The sequence below is a fragment of the Pempheris klunzingeri genome, chromosome 10 (genome assembly GCF_042242105.1).
Source record: "Pempheris klunzingeri isolate RE-2024b chromosome 10, fPemKlu1.hap1, whole genome shotgun sequence".
NCBI classification, from domain to species: domain Eukaryota; kingdom Metazoa; phylum Chordata; class Actinopteri; order Acropomatiformes; family Pempheridae; genus Pempheris; species Pempheris klunzingeri.
The window spans coordinates 22,407,069-22,430,999 of NC_092021.1; the positions used below are offsets into that span (position 1 = coordinate 22,407,069).

General features: G+C 41.7%; 1 protein-coding gene across 1 annotated transcript in view; it reads left to right on the top strand.

Moving 5' to 3' along the window:
- Window positions 1–18,266, top strand: part of dachd (dachshund d) — a 91,578-nt gene extending 73,312 nt beyond the window's left edge. The window contains 5 exon segments of the mRNA XM_070837838.1: window positions 7,935–8,080; window positions 10,299–10,446; window positions 11,079–11,222; window positions 12,587–12,655; window positions 16,682–18,266. Of these exon segments, the coding sequence (XP_070693939.1) occupies window positions 7,935–8,080; window positions 10,299–10,446; window positions 11,079–11,222; window positions 12,587–12,655; window positions 16,682–16,719 (545 nt within the window). The 3' untranslated portion in view covers window positions 16,720–18,266.
- Window positions 18,267–23,931: the final 5,665 nt, after the last annotated feature.

Consider the following 23,931-nt stretch of genomic DNA (forward strand, 5'->3'; position numbering starts at 1 on the left):
GGAGATAAATATGCTGTGGTCAGCTAAGTGTATCTAGTGAGCAGAGAGGCAAATTTAATAATGCATTATCATTCACTGGCGAAGGTGAAATCTCCCTGTCCATCAGAAGGCTGAGGCCTGTTTCATGTTACCCTTCACTGCAAATGAACAAGTGCTTTACTCAGCCATACCAGAGATGCACAGTAGGCACCAGTGCTCTACTATATATGCTGCTCTGGACTGTCAGGAAAACAGGTCTGTAATCAAAGCAATCATCTCCCGGTCTTGACTGGAGACATTAATGATCTCAGTCCTTTCCTGGTAAAACAGTTTTTAACAATAACCTTCTTTTTTTTGTTCCTCCTCTCTGAGAACACAAGGTGCGTTTTACATATCTGAGCATCTGCTATTATGCAGATTATGGGAACATATTTACCCGAATGCCCTTGGACAACAGCATTAAACAATTATGAAGATTATGTACAATGCGGGAAATTTGCGATTCAAAACAATTCATATCTTAGCAGTGGCAAATGTTGCAGACAGATAAGGTTGACCCTGAATATGTATTTCTGTACTTTTGGAGACATTCTGTGAGGCTGTTTGTATAATTTAATATTTACATGTAAACAGTAATTAAGTGATGCTACTGACATGCCAGGGCCAGGCTCTGCCAAGGTAAACACCAGCCCTAGTAGTTTGCCACAGTCCATCATGTTTACAGACTTGCAGAGCCGAGTGCTGTTTGTGTGCTCTTCCTTGGCAAAGCCCATAAAACACAACCAACTGGATGCCGAGTGTTGAACAGTCACTCTTATCGTCTGGCAGTCTACTCGCTGACTTGAGGACATTGTGAGTCAAACCTTTAAATTTTCACTCTGCGATAATTACGCCGCTATACTTGAGCTTTTATATCCTTTCACTGAGAAAGTAAATCATTCCTAATAAAGAGAGGAAGAATAGTGGGCGGAGGGAAAAGTGCTTGAGGACTAATTCTCTTCACTCCCTCCCTCTCTGCTCTCTATTCTGCTTTTTGAAAGCCTTTCTCTGAGTATTCCAGTCACCTTGACTTTGCAGCTGCAGCCTTATAGTCTGTTGCTTATCCTGCCTAACCCCAGCCTGTCAATTAGGTGTTTAAAAATTAATCTCTTTAACTGGAAATACCATGCCAGCTTTCTTCCGTCTGTAAATGAAGTGTTATTAATTCGCACAGCGCAAAGCCAGTGTTATGAATAATGTTATCAAAACAGATTTCCACACGTTTAACACATTGCTCCTATTAAAACCCCTTAAGTATTTTTATAACTGTGAAACCAGGACTACTAATGGATTTGCATCCATTTTTGAGCTTCTACACCAGGCAGCCGCAGAGTAAGTGCTCCTAAGCCAGGCCTTTTAAAGTTTACATTTCCCATTTCCTCTTTTGTTCTTTCATCTTCATTTAAAAGCAGCTCAGTATATCCAGTCTGGATTAGCGCCAGCCATCGTCGACGCTCGTTCAGCAGCAACAGAACAGCATCGCCTCTCCCTGTAGGATTGCAATGCCAGGCAATGACACCAATGTGTCTCCCTGTGCCCCCCCCCCCTTCTCCTCCTCCTCCTCCTCCTCGTCCCCGAAACCCAGTGAAGCTCTGATCTAGCAGCAGGCTATCTGGCCAACCACACCAAGCTAATGCTTGTTCCATTAAAACCTGGTGATTACGGGGGATTTCCTCTCTGTTTGTTTGTTTGAATGCTTAATTATCAATATGTAATTGGCATGTGTATTGTGATGTTGGGTGCATATTCGGTGGCATATTTTACTGGAATGCACATTGCTATCGGGTACGAACAGGACTCCCCAGTCACTGTCTAAGTTAAGCTGCATGAGAAGTTGCTCTAATGAATTAATAAATGCTAAACAAAGGAGAACTAAACAAAGAGTGAGAAATAAATGGCTTGATGATTAGTGGGTCAGAGAGATTAGTGGGGTATACAGTACAAATGATCCCCCTCTGAAATGGGAATGATTCAGGCAAAATACCCAATCAATAGTTTAGGCCAATTTAATCTCTGGGATTCTTCTGTCAATAGATGGACCCGGTCAACGGAGGTCAATATGCAAAGACAAATCTAAACACCTTCAAAGTGCCTCACGATATACAGTCTGTCCTTTTTGAGCATTATCTTCTTGACAGTTTTGGCTTATAGTCAGTGGGTGAATTACAGAAATATATTCAAGTCAGCCCGGCTGTCATTTTATTTTCTGAGCCACAAGTTTATTTCTGCCGCTCCAGGCTGAGCCTTACCCTCCTGGTTCGACTAAAAACTAAGGTCATGGATTTAGCACTGTGATCTCTAACCTTTAATCACCTTGCCCCGTTCCGTTTCAACCAGTCTAACTGTGGCCGCCTCTCTACAAAATGCCATTTTGTCTCCACTGCTGTTCGCTTTAAGAGCTCATTTGAAGGTGTGCGCTGGCAGAAACAAAAGTCCTGTATGCTTTTATGCAGTCATCACAGTCAGCCAAGCCTGTAATCCTCAGAGGTCCGATAATGACATAGCCCCTGCATTTATTACATGGAGGAGAGGAGAGAGGGAAAACGCTGACTTTGAACAAATGAACACTCTGACCTTTATGCAATAAATATGACATGGGCCGCATAAAAAGACAAGATATCTTCCTCCTGAATGGAAGTCAACACGGATTCTGCTCCCTTGCCTCTTGCTCGCTCTGTTTCCATTTCTCCTGCCCTCTCTCTCTTACTGTTTTTCCTCTCCCTCCTTTTCCAGCCAACAGTTAAACAAATGATGAAATCGATTTTAATTGTTTGCGCCATAGTATTGTAATCTATGCTCCACAAGCACAATTTGTACTCCATAAGTTCCACTGCTGTGGTAGTGGTCTACATTATGTACATTGTCGAATGTTATGGACAATCATCTATCAGGACTCTAATCTTTATGCATGATTAGATTCTTAAATTTAATCATTAGTGGGTGGTTTTTCGGCATTGAAAGCAATGAGACACGCTCTTTATCCACGCCAGGAGAGGCCAGTTTTAACAGAGAGAATGACGCTTTCACTATGTCTTTTGTAATCTCAGTGTGATCCCAATTGAGCATTGCGATTGTCTTCTTCTGTCACCTCAGACCGCCTCTCTGACAGCAAAGGATTTATGGTTATTTCCTCCATGCAGCCTGTCCATCTGTGGCTCTATCTTCATATGGCCTTGAGAATACGATTCAATTTATTAAGGCAAAGCAATGGACTCATTACTTTAAAAAGGTGGCAAGAGAGAGAGTGAGAGAGAGGGAGAAGTGACACACTGAATTGGTTATTAATGGAAAGGCACAGCCATAGGGCAGTTGAAATTTAATGATATCCTACAAGAAAATATGAGGGTGTCACTCTCCAAAAAGTCATGCTAAATGTCAACATTTTAAGGTCCCGGCGCTAATTTTATGCCTGTGCACAGTAATGTTTTGGAGAGCATTTAGGAAACACGGCCCAGTGGCCAGCCTGATTATCCCGCTCACCTTCTCTCCTCTTTCCAAATGGGTTTGTGCAGCAAGCGATTTCATCTCTAAGTGAAGGGAACATTAGGGAGGGGAGAAAGAGAGAGCGATAGAGGAAAACACGCGGTTTGATTTTCATGCTGCGATAAGAGAGTAGGAGCCAAATGTTACCTGTTAATCTAGCCCAAACCGACCAGGGCTCTTGACTTTGTCCCCCAGCAGGGATGGGGCAAACACTCATTTTCCTCTCTCCGTGATGAAAAGGAAATTAGCTTAAATGTGATGAGGGCACATTAGTGTGTGTACCGTGCGTGTGCGTAATGAGTGTGTATGTGTTTGAGGGTTTTTGTTTGCATGCATCTGCACGCGGGTGTGTTTTCTCTGTCTTGCCAGTGTATACAGTACATTACACACACATATGCACAACATATGCAAGGGATAGTCATTCTAAAGGAATTCGTCTTTGATCATCACGCACATTCTCACAGTATGTCCTGCAGGTTCTTACTTACTTTCAGAGAAGTGCGCCTGCAAGTCAGTCGAAGCCTCCAGTGGTTGAATTATGTGCCATTAGGTACAGTTTTACTGTTAAGATGCTGCGAATACATTTTGATCATTTCAGCCTTGGAACTCACATTGAAAGTGTGCAGAGGTTACAGTTTAAAAGCAAGAGACATAAAATAACATCCAAAGTTATTGAAATAAGCTATAGAATCATACCGTTGGAGCTGAATTTATTTTGCCTGAAAGAACCTCCAGAGTGCAGACATCGTTTGCAAAATAAGCTAGGCTCATGTTTTTTTAAATGCTCAAATTGCATGCAACTACGTTTTTTTGCCAAGCTCTGCATCACTGAATATGTACCAGAAGACAGATATTTCCCCTGACAAGATTTTCCAAATCCACTGCTTTAAGTGCAGGTGGAATAATGCTGTGTTGGCTGCTAATGGCTGTCCGAGAGGTCATAACTACTCCATTTGAAGGAGGCTGGTTTCTCTGCAGCCATGGCAGGTCAAATCAAATGTAATTGTGCAGTGAAAAGCAGTGCCTTGCTTTGTGTTGCCTGTGCTGACAACCTCCAGGTTTTGCATTCAGTTCTCCTGCTGGGAGGAACACAGGTTTGCAAGGACAAAGGCTTCACCTGTCAATATATCACACTGACTGGCCAGCCAAATGTACCTCTGCTCTCCCTCTCTCTTCCCCCCTCTCTCCCCTATCTCTCTTCCTCTCTGTCAGTCTTTCATTCTCTGCACACCCATTCTATTCCAGCCTCCTCTTCCTCTGACTCTGCCTCACCTATCTATCCATCCATCCATCTTCTGTCTCAACCATCTATCTCTCATTCCTGGCATCTTTCTCGTCCTCTTTTCCTTCTCTCTCTCTCTCTCTCTCTCTCTCTCTCTCTCTTTCTCTCTCTTTGTGTCTTTCTGTATCTTCCTCTCCTCCTGCTCACACCGCCGTCGTGTGAGGACTCAGCTGAAATGTCCTGAGGGACCCAGTTTCAAACACAGGAACCAGAAACATATGGCACATTTTCAACTCCCAAGGTCAATTACAGCTATTTATCCAGAGATTGCAGCTAAATTTCCCAAGGTTTCTTCTAGATTTACCACAGATTGCAATGTGTGTCTGTCACATTTTAAATCAGGCCAGTTTCCTCTGCTTCTCTACACTCGCTGTGACTTTCCATCAAATATTTCAAAGGCTTTCAAGTGGATTTTAGACATGTTTTATCTCTGCTTATCATGTGCCCCATCTTTTTTGCCTCAGCTTTGCTAGGTCCAAGTGCCGCTTGCAACACAAATCTAATAACATGTAAATTGGAGATAAGCCCAGATCCCTCCAAGTGATATTTTTTACATTCATAGTTTGTCAAGTCAATTCCTGGGCCCCTGTTTTAGCAGCACAACACATGAGGAGTGAGAAAATTAACTGGATAGGTGATTCATCATTGCTAGCACACTGTCAAGGACTCCCTCTGCAGCTATTGAGAGCAGGGTGGAGGAGGAGGACGGGGAAAGGGGGGGGTTTGTTTTAAATTATGGCATTTCATTCAGAATGCATTGTATTTACAGCGTCCCATTTTTATTTGTGGCTCCTATTATCCGCCGAAACAGTTGTGCATGAAATGTTATTTGTGACGGGGTGACCTGCGAGTGTTTTTCCACACAGTATTTCATAGTCAGGGGCCTCAACTGTACCTTTACCGTACGGTAAGCACAAGAGGCTGTCACAGCTGCTGTTGGCAGCCTTGCTAGTGGAGAAATATCACCTGGAAACAGAGCACTCCATTCCACCGGCCCCCATCACTCCAACGCCTGTCGCTGTAATTAAGTTGAAGTCAATGATTCTGGAGCGATGGTGAGAAATAAACATGCAAACACATGCCAGCATTTGCAGCCAGGAACTGAGAAAAAGAGAGGGGGGGTGGGGGGGCAACATTAGAAGAACAGAAACCACAGATCTAGATCATGTTCTGCTGGAATTAACATTTGATTTTCATTAAATTAGTTTTGATTATATTGATTAAATTAGCCACTTATTAGCTTCCCATTTCTTTCTTCCTTTTTTTTCTTTTTTTTTTTTGAAAACGCCTGCATTTATGCATAGCTCCTGGTGGAAATGTTATCTGACAAGGGGTGCTGTACGGTAGTTGGAGTCTGTCGAACAAAACACGCTGTTTGCTTTTCCCAGAGCATGACAGGTTGTTTCCCCTGCAACAAAGCCATCAAATATTCTGTGTGATCCAACATTGTGTTGGAGGGGAGGCCTGCTGAGTGGGAAGCCGGAGTTTGTTAAAGCAATGATTTATGATTAATGCCAACACTAAATAAGGGACAAAGTGCCTACAGTACAAATCAATTACAAAGCTACAACAGCAGACCTTTCCCCGAGGTCTACTAACGTCTCTAGTTGTTATGGTGATTTTATTGGAGGTGGGTGATGCAAGCATATAATGCATGCAATACATCTATATCAACCTGAGCTGAAGCCAACTGTAATGCTTTTGATCTTTGATTAGTTATTTTATTGAGATAAAATGGGACTTTCATGTTGTGCCACTGTATAAGGAGAGTACATTTTATATCTCCACCCAGACGCCCACCTCAAAATGCAGACAGGACTGCACCAAACAAAACAAATTACCACAGGAGTGGCTTCTTAAAAGTAGGCAATTCATTATTTTTATGAAGTCAAATTATAAACAAATTTTAATCCATTAGGCAACCATCCATTCTAATTAATCAACAGGAGTGAACTCCATCTGAAAAAGGAGAAAGGTTGTTTACTCTCTCCACGGACCGGCGGTGCATATTTCACCATTTTCCCCCTCTCAGAAAAAAAAAAACGCTCTTCAAATTACAAACCTAAACTGTGAATCCTAACACTCGACTTTTGGCGCGGAGATGTTTCCAGGGCATTTGCAGATGCTTGAAATAATCTCCAATGTTTTTGCTCAATCTGCTCTGAGGATGGGTGAAATAAATACTTTAAACTAATTAATGTAAGACCAGCTGTTCCCAGCACTTGGCTAGCGTTGGTGAATATTGATGGGAGGGAGAGGCAGGGCTGTTCAGCTCCACTCGCTGTTTGTACAAGATTCAGCCTGCCACATAAACAGATATGAATAGTGGATGAGAGCAGAGAGGTGCTGTGCACAACGCAGCCAGGGTTCCACATTACAAATAAAACTTTTTCCCCCTTTCATTAAATTAACAATTAAACAGCTGATGGTGCAGACTTCCCGTGGAGACCTTTTTAGACTGGATGTGTTTAATAAACTGTCTCTCTGCAAGATGGTAGCACTTACAAATTGTTGGCTCGATAAAAGCTCACTGGACAAAAACATGTGTCAGATCTGATGGGGCAACAAACGGCAGTGTCTGACATACTGTTTTAGTTTGACCAGGCTGTATCTGTGTCTGCCGCTTCGCCTCCTGCTTTCTCTCCCTCCCTCTTCTGCTCCTCTTTCCTCCTCTGAGGCCTGGTGGAGAGGCTGGACAGCAGATGGCAGGGCCCTACCCCTCTGTCGGTGATGAATGGAGGATGATGTCATCTTAGGTTTGACAGGCACCCGTGCGTGCATTCACAAAGGAAGCCTGAGCCTCTGGGGTCGATCTGCGGGCCTGCTTCTGATTTCGGAGCCCACATGACATCTCTTAAATGGGGGAAGCTGGATTTATGTCGTGGTTGATATTGTTTAACCCCACACGCAGGGCTTGAAAAAAGGCAACACAAAAGCATCTCCAAGGGTCTCGAGTCAGTCCACTAAATTTCTGAGTGGAGAGGAGAGCTTGGATTGGCTATCAATCAATACAGACCCAGTCGCTGCTACTGGTTCATTCAAGTCAGGACAAACACGTGTCAGCATCAAAAACTACTCACACATTCTGCGACTTAGCCTCTCTTCAATTTCCCATTTTTCTAATTATCAATGTTATTATTTTTCTTTGCAGAGGACAACTTAATGTGCACCCCAACAGCGAGAGACAGCTACGAGAGGTTGTCATTGGCTGGACAGGCTCTTCCTCCTGGCTTCCCCTCACCATTCCTCTTCCCAGATGGCTTGTCGTCAATAGAGACTCTCCTCACCAACATACAGGTATTGTCCACTGACAGAGCTGTGCCCTCATAACAAGACAGTTAACACATTTTGACACAACACTGTCGGGAGCACCAACTTCAGCCTTTTCTGGTTCAGTTTATACAGTGAAGGATCTTTGCTCTGTCCCTCTGACCTCATCTAGCCAGGCCTCCATACTGTCAGCCTCAAGGAATCCTGGATTTCACTATAATTGATTGTTTGAAGCTGTTTTTAATATAATTGGGGCCCATTTTAAATAATTCTGGAAGGAGGCAAAGCCGATGCCTTAGTGTCTTTGTTTTGACCACCACTTGGAGGCGCCAACGAGGAACATTATTAAATTATTTAATGATTAAATGATTTAAAAACATGGTGTCAATATACTTACAATTAAGACCACAGCTATCACACAGCTGTGGACTTTTGTTGAAACAGCTTAAAACATGTTAAAGTTCAGCATGAAGCTCTGCGACTTTCTTACGTTAACTAAACGTCAGAGTCTGTGCGTCCTGACAAACAGACAATTTACCGTTTCTTTAACCGTGACGCTGAACTTTGCGTTAATGTAACAATCACCACAGTCTTTTCCAAACATTACATATATACGTATATATTGACAATTTAACAAAATCCATCCCTCCGAAACAGCTCCCGAAATAGCTAGCAAGACAAAGTTAATTTAAGTCTATAGAAAACCTGTTTGCACCCATAGTGTGTTTATAGTCAATCAAACTTTTGCTTTAGGATTTCCAAATAGTGCAATTATATCTATATAATTATATCTCAATTGTTTTTTTAGTTTTTAAGTCTGTTCTGTGTGAGCTCAATGACTCGGTCAGGCATGATAATATAATACCACCGTACTTCCTCCACAGTTTAAGGCTTTCCACTGTAAGAGCTAAGGCGTCGTCCACACCCTCCAATATACTTCACATGAACATCGGGAGTGCAGATATACTCATTTAGGCTGCCATTTAGGCTTGAGTTCAAACACCCTCAGTCAGAAAGATGAATGTATTTGCCTTCTGTCTGAGTGTAATGATGTGTGTACACTGCTGCCCTTCTCATTGCACTTGTACCGTTGGCATCAGAGTCCTGCTTCTCCTTTGGCTCTGTGTGGTAATTAGAAAGCCACAAGTAAAGCCGTCGCGGACTCCCAACACTCCACTAAGTCATCTTTGATAATGATCTACGCGTTTGAATATTTATATACAAATCAACAAAATGAAACCAAGCGGAAAATTAAGATAAAGCAACTTAGAATAAATTGGGGTCAGAAGAATCAACAATTAGTAAGATATAGCCCAGTGCATTTGATATAATTGCATGTGGATTGGGAGTAATTGTGATGAAAATAGCTGTGTTACTGTACAGCTTTCACACAGGAGAACACAGGATCTTTAAATTGAGGACTGTCAGGAGTATATTTGAAATGGCAATAATCTTATTAATACATGATAAGATACTTGTCATTCAGATGATTCATTCCTGCTGCGCTGTGTGTTTATTAATATATTCATACAAATCCGGATACTATTGTCCGCTGCAGTTAAACGGGAAGATGTAAGAGATGTATAGAAAGGTAATGTAAGATAAAAATGTAAAGAATCGGTCTGTAGTGTGAAGATGCTGACCTTGCCTGTAAGCCTTTAACCCTTTCCTGAGTAAACCGGAGCTTTGCCCAAGAGGTGAGCTCCATCTTAACCTTTAGTGTGACAGTGCTGACTGGCTTTTCCTCCCTGGACCCTCTCGATCAAGCAAACTTCTCTCTGGTTCGGTTCAGATAGTGTCACGTGTGTCTACACTTGTATTTCACAGCCTTGGCCAAAAGGGGTCAGACATACCCAGCACTCTCACATCAGCTATCATTATTCGATGTTTAAAGAAAGATTATTACAAAAACTGATCTTGTTACGAAGATCTGTGTTCAGGTTTCTAGATCTTGTGGGAGCTAAGACATAATGACATCCTGACAGATAAAAGGAGCAGCAAAGGTAGTAATGCGTCTGAAAGGGATCTTGTAGCAGCAGTCAGCTTTTGGCCTTGTGTTCTGCTTCACTACTGTGGGCAGCACAAAGAACTGCTGTGACATACTTTCAGTGTGGTTCGCTGTCACTTCTTGAAGCTCTTAAATAGCCCACATCACTCTCCCTTTCCCTGCTCCCCACTCTCCCCTTTTTCTCTGATTATCTCTGTGAGTATATATCTATTTATGTGTGTGTGTGTGTGTGTGCAGGGCCTGCTCAAAGTGGCGATTGACAACGCGCGGGCTCAGGAGAAGCAGGTGCAGCTGGAGAAGACAGAGCTGAAGATGGAGCTGTTCAGAGAGAGGGAGCTCAGGGAGACTCTGGAGAAGCAGCTCGCCATGGAGCAGAAGAACAGAGGTACTGCCTGACGACTACCTGGCACTGAGTCCTCCCTGTCGGGGGTGTGTGTGTGTGTGTGTGTGTGTGTTTTCGCAGAGCTCCAGACTTCGCAGGCCTGTGCTCATGTAGAGGCGATCGCTTCTGAATGCACATACACAGTCCTGCATGTATGTTTAATGCTTCTAAGCGGCTGTGTTTCTTTGGTTACACAGACAATGATCTGCTTAGCACCGGTTCTGCTGCTCTTAGTCAGTTAACATAATTGGTAATACACATTAACTTAGAGAAATTCACTCTCAGTCTCATGTTAAATGCATCAGCTTCATACGCTAACTGTGTCGTTTATGTTTAATGAGAGAAATTCATGAAAAATATCCCAATAAATTTTTCAATTTGCTCTAATTCCCTCTAGCGGTTTGTTAAGTCCCAGTCAGTATTTTCTTTTATTAAGGACGGTCTTTATATATTATAAAATATGTAGGTTTAATTGATTTCCCATTTTCTACTACAGTATGCTAGATTTTAAAAATTAGATTATCTTTTCCTGTTAGAATGCAATAGCTACAATTATCTGGTTTCAATCTAAAATAAGGCTCCCGCAATTTGCCCCACAGCTCACTCATTGCCACTGTGGTCTTTCCCCACCATAGCAATCATTCAGAAGCGTCTGAAGAAGGAGAAGAAGGCCAAGAGGAAACTCCAAGAAGCCCTGGAGTACGAATCCAAGAGGAGAGAGCAGGCTGAGCAGACTCTGAAGCAGCCCTCGCCCTCCGACAGCATGCGTTCACTCAACGGTCAGACACTCCACAGTGAGACGCCACACTTACTGTACATTTCACCCCCAGCATGTGCACCGGCGGTGGCTACGGGAACACATGAGGGGAAAAAAGCAAATGTGGCAGTTAAAGTTAAAATGTTAAGATGGGATTTTTCACATAAATGTTACCTGGAGTAAATTTTTATACCAGTGATGAACCACTTTAAGCTAATTATACAAATAATACTAATGAAATCAGGCGTCTTTAGCAGTATCTCATAATGAGCTTCATATTATCAGCAGCAAAAATAGATTCAAGTGCAACTTTTCACTAGTAAAAATATACATATTTGCTTTCCTTTCTCATGTTTTCCCACGAAGTTTTGCACCCTGTGCACTATTTTACACGACCTGTCGATTATGTACTCAATGTCTTGTTTCGTCTGTGAAATGTCTGATAGTAGAAGCAAAATACTTATTGCAGCTCCTTAAAAGTCTGAGGCGACATCTCCACGTGACTTGCTTTGTCCAACCAGAAGTCCAAAAGCCCAAATGTTCAGTTTACAATGATATAAACCAGAGGAAAGCAGCAAATGGAACCAGAGAATGACTGGAGTAGTTGTTTTAAATAGGACTAAAATGATTTATTAAATTGTCAAAGTAGTTGCAGATTAATCAGTGCATGGAACAGCAGAGTGTCAAAGCGTCTCATCCAGAGTTAAATCTTGTAATGCATACGTACGGGTTATTCCAGTTATTGGCAGAGGTGTAAAGTAACTAACCACATATATTCAAGCATTCATCTTATACAGAATCGTTGTTCATTACTTTTATCTGACAGGAGTCACTCGTTGGTTTGAGGAATTCAAGGTTCGCATACAAAACACAATGAGCTCATAAAATGTGATTTTCTGTCAGTGTTTAAACTAGACAGTGTGTCAGAAAATTACCTTTTAATATGTCGGGGAGAAACGCAGATCTTTTTTTATTCATAAAATCTGTCACATCAAATCTGCATTTGTAGTGAGTGTTTCATCGCCAGTTCACCGGTACAGAGCTGTTAGATTACTCCCCAAATCAGCATATGACTATTAATATTTAGAACAAGTACAATGTCAGTACAAGTACAGGCAAAGTAACATTTGAATGTACGGTCACACTTTTAATGGATAATAATTCAAAAGTGGTAAATCAAGGATTTGAGTATCTTTTTTCCCCAAAACTGATAGGAATCACACAGGGGAGCTCGTTTCATCCAATGCACACATTCAGTTTAATGCGGCAAGAGGCTAAGCTTGGAAGGCTTAGCCTCTTGCTTTGAATGAACGATGCTGCGAAACTGGCATTGTGATAGGTGGATGTCAGGGATGTTTAACGGCGGTGATCCCTCTCTTCTCTCAGACTCTCTGACCCCTGAGATGGAGAGTGACCGCAGCAGTGGAAGAACAGATGCTGAAAGGACAATACAAGGTACAGGGGCTCAGATGAGACAATAAATCTCTCTCTCTTTCCCTGGCTCTCACTCTTGCTCTCTTTCTCTCTGCCCCCACCCACCCCCCACCCTGCTTCCTCTTTCGCTCTCACACACACACACACACACACACACTGCTTCACTTTATGAACATTAGTGTTTCTGTGCCTGCTGTTCAGGCATACAGCTCACCATCTGGGCCACAGCACCGGGTCAAGATCATTGGTTTTTCGGTAGAAATAATATTGTTCTTTTACATGACTTTTAGTGGCTGCGATGCTTTTAGGAAACCGATCTTTGTTGGAACGAGCTCCGTACAGTGCAGTGGATAAAATAACAGGAAGAAAATCTAACCGAGAAGGTCACACAGACAGAATGAAAGAAGGGGTTTGTTTACAGCTCAGGAAGCATTAATGAGTCATAAAACCAAAAAAAAAAAAGCAGTGGAATCCCCCCTTTGATAGTAATAAACGGGGCAAATCAATCCATTTTATGAATAAGCCTTGTACATTTTTAATGGTTTGTTTGTTTGTTAGCCTTGGGGGTGCAGTATGTGTTTGGGGAAGGGCGCTCTAGTGATAACCTCTGTAGACTGTCTGCTATCTGTGTTTACCCAGATACAAGACACCTTGCAGAGGTTGAATATCCTCATTATTACTCGAACATCTTCCTTTAATACGCCTCAGCTGCGTCTGCTCAGAACCGCCCTTATCAGTGGGAGAGGTCCCAATTTATCTGAGAAAATGCTCCATGTAATTTGCTGTGAAAAGTGGAAAATATTCATCTTTGTATGCAAGAATAAGTTGGCTGCCTTTAACTCTTTAATGTTTGATTAGTCTACTTGAACTGATATTTTGTGAAAGGGCAGAAAGAAAGAAAAATGTAAAGAGAAATGATGACTCCTCCTTAATTAAATGTCATTCAGTCTCTGCAGGGATCTGAAACAGTTTGATGTCCAAAAAAAGGAAATCCATATGTCATCATTTAAATACAAAGATAACTCTCAGATACAGTGTAATTATAGCCCCCTATTTCATACCAAATTAGTATATTTAGCCACTTTAATTTCTTTACACTTATATGAAGAGCTGGCCCCTTTTGTAGTGTAATTGTATCAAATTAAATGTGTTAAAGCTTTACACTGCCAGTGACAGCAGCTATTGTCCCGCTAAAATGTAAAGTCTAGCTTGAAATAAAACAGAATTAGATTAGATTATTTATTTATTTTAGATTTTTCTTCTTCTTTTTTTTTTTTTGTTTAGATCGCATCCCTGTCAGGACCGTGATAATGCAGCCACAGAGCATATCATTTTTACAGTCTCTCAATCACCCTCATCAGTGCCTTGCAGAGTGGAGTGAAAGAGGAAACTGAATAACAGGCTGCATTTTGTGTTTTGTTCAATTAGAGGAGCATTTGTCTGCCACCCATGTCTCCTCTTGCTCTACTCTGCAAGCCTCGCTGTATAATTAACCTCAAATGGCAAAAAATGATGTTGATAAATTACACAAGCAGAGGGGGAAAAAACAAGCCTATCACTCGCATGAAAGCCGAGAGAAACGTGTGGGTATATTCTCAACTCCAAACTGAGGCAGGCGAACAGAGAGGGAGAGAGGGAAGAAAAAAAAAATAATGAGGGCATAATTTTAGAGAACTAATTATTTCTATTTGTCTTTTGTCACACTTCTCTAATTCTGCGATATTAACACAGTCTGTGTTTATTAATTGCTTTTACAGTGTTTTGAATCAGGTCCAAGAGGGAACGTGGCTCTTTTCACAGGCAGGCAGGCTACTGGGACTGCACCTCGCCAGTACTGCCTGGCAACGGTGCACATGTGAATATCTTCCCCCAGTATCTTCTCTGGTTCCCTGCCGCTTCCCACTCGATGTGTTCGGCAAGTTTACACGACCCTGTGCACAGAGATAAAGTTCTTTGTTGCAAGATTAAACATCAAAACAGTTAAAGTGAAATTAAAATTAAATGAATGAATGTCACTGAAGCAAAAAAGACTGTAATTAATGGATCCCTTAATTGTCTTCATAAAATATTTGCATGGGCATAATTTGCATAATTTACATGTATTAATTAATCTTTCAAAGGAATTTTATGCTGAGAGAAGCCAAAAATTCCCTTTGTTTTATTTAGCATCTAATGAAATATTTATCCTCTTTAATGAACTTTTCATCTTGATTTGAATATAAAAATACTGAAGTTTTAACATATTTTAATGAGGCAGCCTTTCACAGAGCGATGTGTCAAGACGTCACCAATTTTTCTAGTCATGTATGTAAAGCAGATGTTTCAACATTTGCGCTAATGTTGCACCCAGATTTTGAAAGTGGATTTGCTCATCAGACCTCCTCACTCATCGCCCGTCTGCGTGATCATTTTATCTATTAGAGGTAAAATGCTGCGATATCTAACCTCGTCTCGACAAACGTATTAAATGTCATAATCCGTCGAATAAAATCGTCTTCGGTTTCAGTAACGCCTGAATGAGCCGCTCCAGCTGTGAGGCTGGGCGCGCAGGTAGACAGGCTGTGATGTGATCGTGTGATGTTTCATCTGCTCTTGTTATGAAAGACGCCTATGTGTGCATCAAGTTGTGTACCGCGGCCTGCAGTCGCGGCGCTCTCTGCCCCCTCCTCGGCTGTCTGTTCCTCGTAACGCTGCATTCATGCTGTAATGACTTTTACACAGAACTCGGTGGTTGTTGCTTGAATAGAGGCAGCCAGAGTGCAATGCCTTTGAGACCCACGGCAGTGCTGGGTAATTAGCCTGTGTGTTTGTACACCCCCCCCCCACCCCTTCACACACATACTGTACACACACACGCACAACAAGCCTTTGTTGTTTCCACTGTCCACGACAAATGCATAAAACACAGGCTAAAAGGCAGAACAGGGCTAATTGATGAAATATTTACAGTGTAATGACTGTACATTTTAAATGTATCTAAATTCTCAGTTGTAAAATAAGAAAAATGTATTAAAGGTACTTTAATTATAGAGAATAACCTGAGGCTGAGAGTGTGATCCCCAGCGGAAGTGAACGCACCTTCACACATTGTAACCAGGCGTATTCGCCATGTCTCTGTAGAAAAGGAGTCAAGCATTGTCTCTGATGTCCTGCACGGCTTGTGTCATGTCCAACAACTTGCGCCGCTAAATGTCTCTGTGTGCGTTTCCCTTTAACAGTGAATTATTTAGGCGCGCTGCCATAGAGAGGTGTGCTTCTTAAAGGCATTACTGTAGCATTCTCCGGCGGAGGAATTGTGAAGGTAATAAACGTCAAACATGCTCTTGAGCTGTGCCTAACAGATGCTTTTACCAGCTCAGCGTCGGAGCAGCACTGCTCGCTCAGGCGAACACTCAGACAAGAGTGTTCGCTGGAAATGGACAAAGCTCGTTAGGTTGGAGGTGTCTGGAGATAACGCAGCAGAGGAATGTCTGCCGTTTTCAATAAACACTATTTCCATGCGGGAAATGTCACTTAGAGAGCGCTTTGCATCGTGAGTGCAGTATTATGTTCAAACAAGTGTGTCAGTGGCAACGTCTTAAACACATGTGGCGTACGATTCTGATGCCTGATTGTGGTTATCACAGCTGCTTTTACAGTGTGTGCATGGCTGGTAATAAAATATGCATGTGACAGTGGAACTGAATGTGTGCTTTCTGTCTGATATACTGTATGTGATATTATATACAAAGGCAAAACTCTTTAGTTATTTGGTCCTAATTTTCCTGCTGCCTGACACTGCTGCACAGATGCTCCAATAAATGACATGAATATTTGTTGCAAGTGAATCACTGCACGTGATATTTAATCATATCTGCCATGCTTGCCAACTTTATGTTGTTCTCGAATCGGTTTCTGAATCCATAGTAACGCTGCTGAAAGTGAAAGACTAGAGGGCAACATTTTGAAGTTGGGTTTCATCAACAATCACATCCTGAATAGTGCTTTTGCGTCAGCAGGATGTTAGCTGTTGGCTAATTCTTGGCTCCTGTGTGTCCTCTGTTGCAGATGGAAGACTGTTCCTGAAAACCACAGTGATGTACTGATAAGGCCGTGAGGAGCTGGAGGAAATAGAAATTTCAGAAAAAAAAAAGAAGAAGAAGAAGAAGAAGAAAAAAAAGAAAGAAAGAAAAGAAAACCCATGAAGATTCTCAAGAGCCCTTATCCAGGCTGATTTAGTAGAGGAAAGGAGTCAAGCTGCTTGTAGGAGTTCAATGGAGATGCTGTGTTCACCCAAATGCTGGAGGAGGTTGTGTCTGAATGTAGAATAAGAGGCCAACGTTAAGTAGTTTGCTAAAGCAGGTTTTGACGTAGCGGGTTGGCCAGCGTGAAGGATAAACATATATATTGAGCACAGTAAAAATGTACCCATGGTACACTGTTGGTAATAACTCATAAATTCACAGCACTGAAGATTTTTATACTGTATCTCAGCCAGCGAGAAAGCTTCGAAAAAGAAATTCGACTGAAGTTTTGTTTTGTATTTCAAATTGAAGCTAAAAATAACACGTGGAGATGAACCTTGTGGAGGCAAAAAAAATGTGAATCTATCCATGTGTTCATCAAAAGAGAAGACTGATGTTTGATTCTCATGTTTTCTAAATTAGATGACAATACAATCAAGTTTCCTCTTTACCATTTCTGTATATACAAGATCTGATGATAATGATAGGAAAACTCACTCTGCCGAACCCGAGTGGATTGATAAGGTATGTGTATATAACGTTAAGAGGTATTGTGTATGCAGTAGAGCTATTAGGCAAACAATACCACCATTTATATAAACCTACAGTTTTGTTTTGTTCTATTTCTGAGCCATCATTCTTTCCTATAGCTGCCATTTTGGTGAGAAAGCATGCAGGCATGTAAATGTTTGTCCTGGAATTATGATATTTAATAAATCCTATATTGTGCTGAACAAATACCAGGGTTGACTCACTCAAGCCCAAATGATTTTGAAAACATAATTATCAAACATTTCACTTTCAAAATGAAGACTTTTGCTGTCAATAGTACTGTAATCTTTGTAACAGAGGTAATATTTCTTGGAATTTCCTGTACATTTTTGTCATGAGACACACTCAAAGTCAGCACCTCTCAATGCTTTTTTAAAAAAAGAAAATGTTCAGACTAATTATGATCACGTTTCAAGCTCGAGAAACAATCAGTCATGACAACTTTTCGAAACTGAATGCCATTAAGTGACATTACTCAAATCCTTGTTGAACCTACACAAACACACTTGGTTTTTTTTTTTTTAGAGTGTTTCATGATATCCTGATGAGAAAAAAAGCTCATGATAAGTTATAATTTTCCTGTTATTTTCCCTGAAACCTTTTGAATTTCGGTGCTGAAACACCTGTGTATATTCTCTTGACATAAGCTGATGTCAGTCCTTTACTTGCAAAGCAGTTTCGACCTTTATGTGTTACAATCAGGAGAGGCGGAGGAGTGTCCCATGTTCACGATGTGTTGGTTCTTTTTGTTCTCAATGGAGTGTCTAGGTCTGTTGTCCCTGATAACTTATATAGCTTCTCGAATCATCTCTTCATTGTACTTCAAATTCAAATAAAGTTAACATGTTGATGATAAAGTATGTGAGTTAACTATGTTGCCCAAGATCCTGAACGCACTTCCCCCGACACACTTCTGTTGACGACGCCGAGCGTTTTGAGGTAGAAGTTTAACTTTCCAGATACACGAACATGTAGATTATCACCACTGAGACGGTTCAAGATGATCCGATACAAATGGAGGCGAGCGTTGGGGGCAGCTCCTTTCCTTTTTCTTCTTTTTTTTTTTTTTTTGGCGATTCTGAATCATTGTGTTTTTGGCGTATTCGTTTTTTGGAGAACTTTACAATCAGCCCTCAGTCTTGTAACTCATTTCTATGTATTATGTATGGCCTAAAAAACATTGCAGGTATACTGTACTGTAGAAAAATAAATGAACATATTGTTCTTCACTTTGTATAGCAGTAAAACAAAACAAAAAAAACAATGTATGAGTCATCAAATGATGAGAATATCTTGTGTAAGTTTCCCTCTCTTTTCACTGAGCGCGGATGCGAGCGCGAGTGTGTGTGTATGTACCCTTTGACTTGCATGTGCGAGTGTGTTTTTTTAAAGACGCGTCGGCTAACGCTAGAGAAACTGTAAATGAGGGTGTGACCAAGCTCACTGTAAATAAATTATTTCATGTGTACTTTCAAGTGTATGACACTACTTCACGATATATCACCGTAAAATAAACAGCACTCCTTTAACCAGTTGTGTGTGCCAGTCGGAAGGGGTCACGCACCGTGACGTTGTGATACAGATGTGATGTAGCTGTTCTGTACATGTTTTGTGAATGTGGTGTGTTCTCAGCTCTTGTGGCACTTCCTTTTTCTTCGTGTGTGTGTGTTTTCTCGAATGATAATTTGCACCGACTGCTCTTCAGTGACGTTATTTGTTTAGCTCTGGAGAAACAACAGTTATCCACAGGGATCATTTCAGAGCGACTGTAACAGGTTCAGCTCTTAAAAAGCACACACAAAAATAAGAAATCGACATTGAGAGACAAATTTCTCTCGTAAGCAATTCTTAGTGAAATGTGTTGACACAGCATGCTTGGCCCATTCCCATTTTGTATGCTTTTTAAAGCATGGCCGTAACACAGCCACGAGATGAATAATTGACTGATTGCTGCATAATTCAATGCTGCATTGTAAAAATTCAAGGCCTGAAATATTTCAAGCTTTTCTTCTTTTTTTTTTTTATTATTAAAAATGAGGTTAAAGTTTCAATCAACCTTGAAAGAACAATATGACACACAATGGGCAATCAATCATGAAGCCATGCCTCTCGTCGGGTTCAGACTCACACCGACTGTGGCATCTCCTCTCCAAACTTAAGCTCACTCTGGAGCGGAGAGGAACTCTGACATCACGTCCACTTTATCCGTTTAATGGCTCCATCGCTCCTTCTTTTTGCTGCAGTGAAAGATTCACTCCGCTCGCCTCCAATGAGCTCGTGAGACGTGGGCTGTTCACAGCTATTACTCAGATATTCTGTTTATTTCTCTATCTGATGCCTTTTTCTGCACTGAGAGAAGAGGCCCTGCAGCTACATGTTTCATATCACTGCACATTCTGTAATAAATTCAATTCAGTACAAATATGACCATGAGGCACGAAGACTTTAAATACCAAATGTGCATTATAGCTGTGTTGTTACATTTTACTTCAGTGTAGAGTTGAAAGCTCAGCGCTGATTGCATATTCAAGCAATTCAAAGCCATGTGAGGCGTGTGCTTTATTTACTTGGCTTGACGTGGAGATGCGCTCGTGAAGACATCATCCAGATATGATTATTCCACATGACCCTGCCTCTTATTTCACTGTTGGCTCGCCTGACATCACGTTGCACAATGTGTTGCCGTTTTGTGCTTGCTTGACCAGCTGAAGAAACGCGTTTGTCCCGATGCTCCTGACGCGTATTTACCCTTAAAGGATGACAAACTTTCACAAGAGAGAAATAAAGTTGCATTCATACGTCAGCGAAGCATTGTTAACCTCCACTGAGCTAATTTCCTCGCTCATCGCCGCGACCAGGAGACGGTCATTTAGTGAAAGCAGTAATATTGCATGTCTCTTGATAACTCAGTGGTGCCCTGAGTCTGTGGAGAGACATTAGGAAGGTGCAGGCTGATCGCCTGAAAGATAGGACTAATGTCACCTAATCAGATAGACCATTATGTATTAGCGAAACTACAAAACAGTTTTATCTGACAAGGGCCAGGCCACATTACCTAAATTAACATTTTGCAAGCGTGAACATGGAAGACCACAGCGGCGAGGGGAGGGCTAGGACTGCGGCCTGTGCTTAGACATTCGGCAGTAATTATTAATTTATGATTGTCTCTGGTCTTAATGAAAATGAAAGCCAGGAAAGAGAACAGGGAGGGATAATGTGGCGTGAAATTGAGTTTCATTTGTACAGGGTCCACCTTTTAACTCTGCGATTCTTAGGCGGAAATGGAGCCAAGCTCTTCCCCCTCTCTCTGTCTCTAGAGAATGTGTTTCTGCTTTTTTTTTTTGATCATGCTGTCTCTCCTTTCAGTCTTTGAGTCAAAACATGTTTATGTCCTCACATCCTTTTGTGATATTTGGGGCCAACACGCCCTTTAACATGTCCATTACTCTCATAAGGCCTTTTCAAAATGACACAAGGCTCTTTGATGTCTGATAACTATGTCAACAAGTTTCTTGAATGGAAATGTCTCCGCACAGTGCTTCTTTAATGTCAACAAGGCGGCACTGAAAGGTCTCGGGTCAGGTTGGCATGACACGGGCTGAGAGCAAGGTAGATTGATTCTCACAAGATTATATGAAATATGAAGCCTTGTTGATATAATACAAGACAGGTTTTTATGCAGGCAGATAGAGGCGATGTTGATCCCCGTGAACTGTGACGTGCTGATTTAAGGCCTCCACTGATGTGATAATGGTTAAACAGCTGGAATGATGGACGATGGAGGGAAGAACATACATGTATATGTTTGTGTTTTTTATTATTATTCTGGCGAACGTCTTCACAATCATTTGAATATTACACTTCCAACAAAAACAGCGAAAAAATGTTAGCATTCATTCAACGTCCTATATTCTCTCTCTGTAATTCTGTTCTCCGTCAGGAGGAAATATCCGTCTGTAGCGACTAAATGCTATGTTTAACAACTAGTCGCTGTTCTTCGTCTATTGTAGGGTGCTGGGTCAGCAGTCGACGGAGGGTCTTCAACAATATTTTCCACTAAAGCAGCCTGTTGTTGCTGAAAACTACATTAATGATGAGATTAGAGTGAACCAAGAGACAGAAACCCAAACAGTGAGCTGAAAAATGCTCCAAAGCTCCGTACAACAGGGCAACTGCCTTGTTGGGTCAACTGATCCACTGTGGATATAAAATAGTAGATAAACATTACAGCAGGTTTAAATAGTTTCGTCATTCCAAACCTCAAAATAAATAGATTTTAAACCATTTATTGTATATAATTACAATACAATTACCATTTGAATTATATCTGTGAGTTCAGTATCTTCACAGTAGCCCTGATGTCATTTTTTTTAATTAGCTGCAGCAACAGAGCTTACTTTAAAATCACTTTTTGTCACGACACATAAATGCAACGTTAGAAGCGGCTTGGAGTCTGAAGTGACGTCTGTAAGCTTTGGCAAAATTACTCACAGCCAGAGTTTCCAAATCACCAGGGTTGGTTACATTAAGTCAATTACATTTTTACAATTGTGAGCGAGGGATGGTTAATTTAGTTTGACCCAGGAGTCCCCAACACTCCCCCAGATAGCAGATGGATGAGACGAGTGACCACAGGCGTGAGGGAGTGTGTGTGTGTGTGTCTGAGTGTGTGTGAACCCGCTGGATTAGTCTTCATTTGGTGCCTCTGTCATACGGGAGGGGAAGACTGAACACTGTGTGGCAGTGCAAAGAAAACACACAGGGTCAGTCGAACACACATAAACAACAAGCGTGTGCTATTAACCTCCCCCCAAGCTCATCAACTTTATTTTGCAATCTTCCCTCAGAACCATTAGAATACCCTGAAGAAATGACTTTCCAATTAAAGGGGCTCTAGAAGAAGAGTATTTTTTTCCTTTTTTTTTATATCTCCGGCTCCTGGAGTTCTTTATTCCAATAATTTAAATTGGAATTGATTTTTCAATTTACCCACTGACTGCTATGGACACAGAGCGCAGGGCCAAATAGAGCTACGTTCTCAGAATATTTGTCATGACAGCGCGCGACATGTGCATTTGCACAGGCCTCCTAAATAGTCATATATTTCCTCCTGTGAGAACAATCAGACAGGACACCAAAATGTAGGCCCTGTGAGATCATAGCTGCAAGTATTTATCTCTCACCTTACGTGGTATTTGTGGAAGCTGCACACTTATTATAAGGAACTTTTTTATTCATTCTTGAAAACAAACATATGTCCAAACACATTAAGAAGAGTCCCAGCAGAATCACAGCAGTTTCTCTTTATCAGACAGACTGCTTGTAGATTTAGTGTTTATGGGCTTCTCTGCCATCAAAGCCATCACTGAGGCCAAGCTTTAATATTACACAGCACTTCCCACATGCTCTTACAGCAGGAGAAAACAGTAGTCTGTCCCAGGCAGGGAGCTCGGCCCTCACGTGTTTAAGTTCGACAAACTATGTCTATGAACTCCACAACAACAGCAGCTCCAGCTGCGTTCTAATGAGCATTTATTGTGTCTCTACTGCAGCGAGCGCTTTGCAGAGCTGGCTTCAAAGCCAGCCAGATTCTACTCGAGCTGTTTTACAGATGCGCCTAGAAATCCGAGGCCGTTCTTCTGTGGACGAATGGTTCTGTCTTTTGCTCCTGACAGCTGCGCAGGCTTGTTGTTCGCTCTCTCCTGAGTTGTTTTAATAAAGTTGTGCTGCAGGAGTAGTGAGAGAAGATTAATGGACGCACAGGAAGTGTGGCAGTTGTGAGAGGATGCAGGACAGAGCGGGCCAGCAGCCATCTGTTCCCTCTCCTTTACAGCTCTCTTAATGGAGAAGCAAACCAAACAACATGGATCTGAGCCCTGCAGACAGACACACACACACACACACACACACACACACACACACACACCTCGGTTGCACACAGCTAAACACAAAACATCACTTCATGTGACAGAGATGAGAGCTAGGCTTTTGTCATTGTATTCCCCCTTGTTGGATGTGTGTGTGTGTGTGTGTGTGCACATGCTGGTGTGTGTGTGTGTGTGTGTGTGTGTGCGTGCGCGTGCGTGCGTGCGTCTGCTTTTTTCTACCTTTCAGCGAAATAAAGTTGGGTGTGAGCCACGGCTCTGAGATTTAGATGAAAGACACAGCCTGGATGGAACGTGATTAAGAGATATGTTCTTGAGGCAAAACAGGACTTGGCATTTGCTGAGACAAAACCTAATCAAATTAAAGCAAAACACGGCCATTGTTGTGGAGTGTGTTCTCTGCTTGTGTCACGTTTGAAATGAAACAGTGTAAAATAGATATGGGCTTGTGTCTGCGCAGCATCACCGACGCAGTGGCTTTATTCACATTTACACACAGGCACTGACTAATGACGGTTGTGCCCAACGATGCCTAAAGCACTTTATAGAGCTGTCTGGGTTGTAAAAAATGTTTACTATGATGGAGCTGAATGGCTCGCTGAAAGAGTATTATTGTTTACAAGTTATTGTTTTAGAT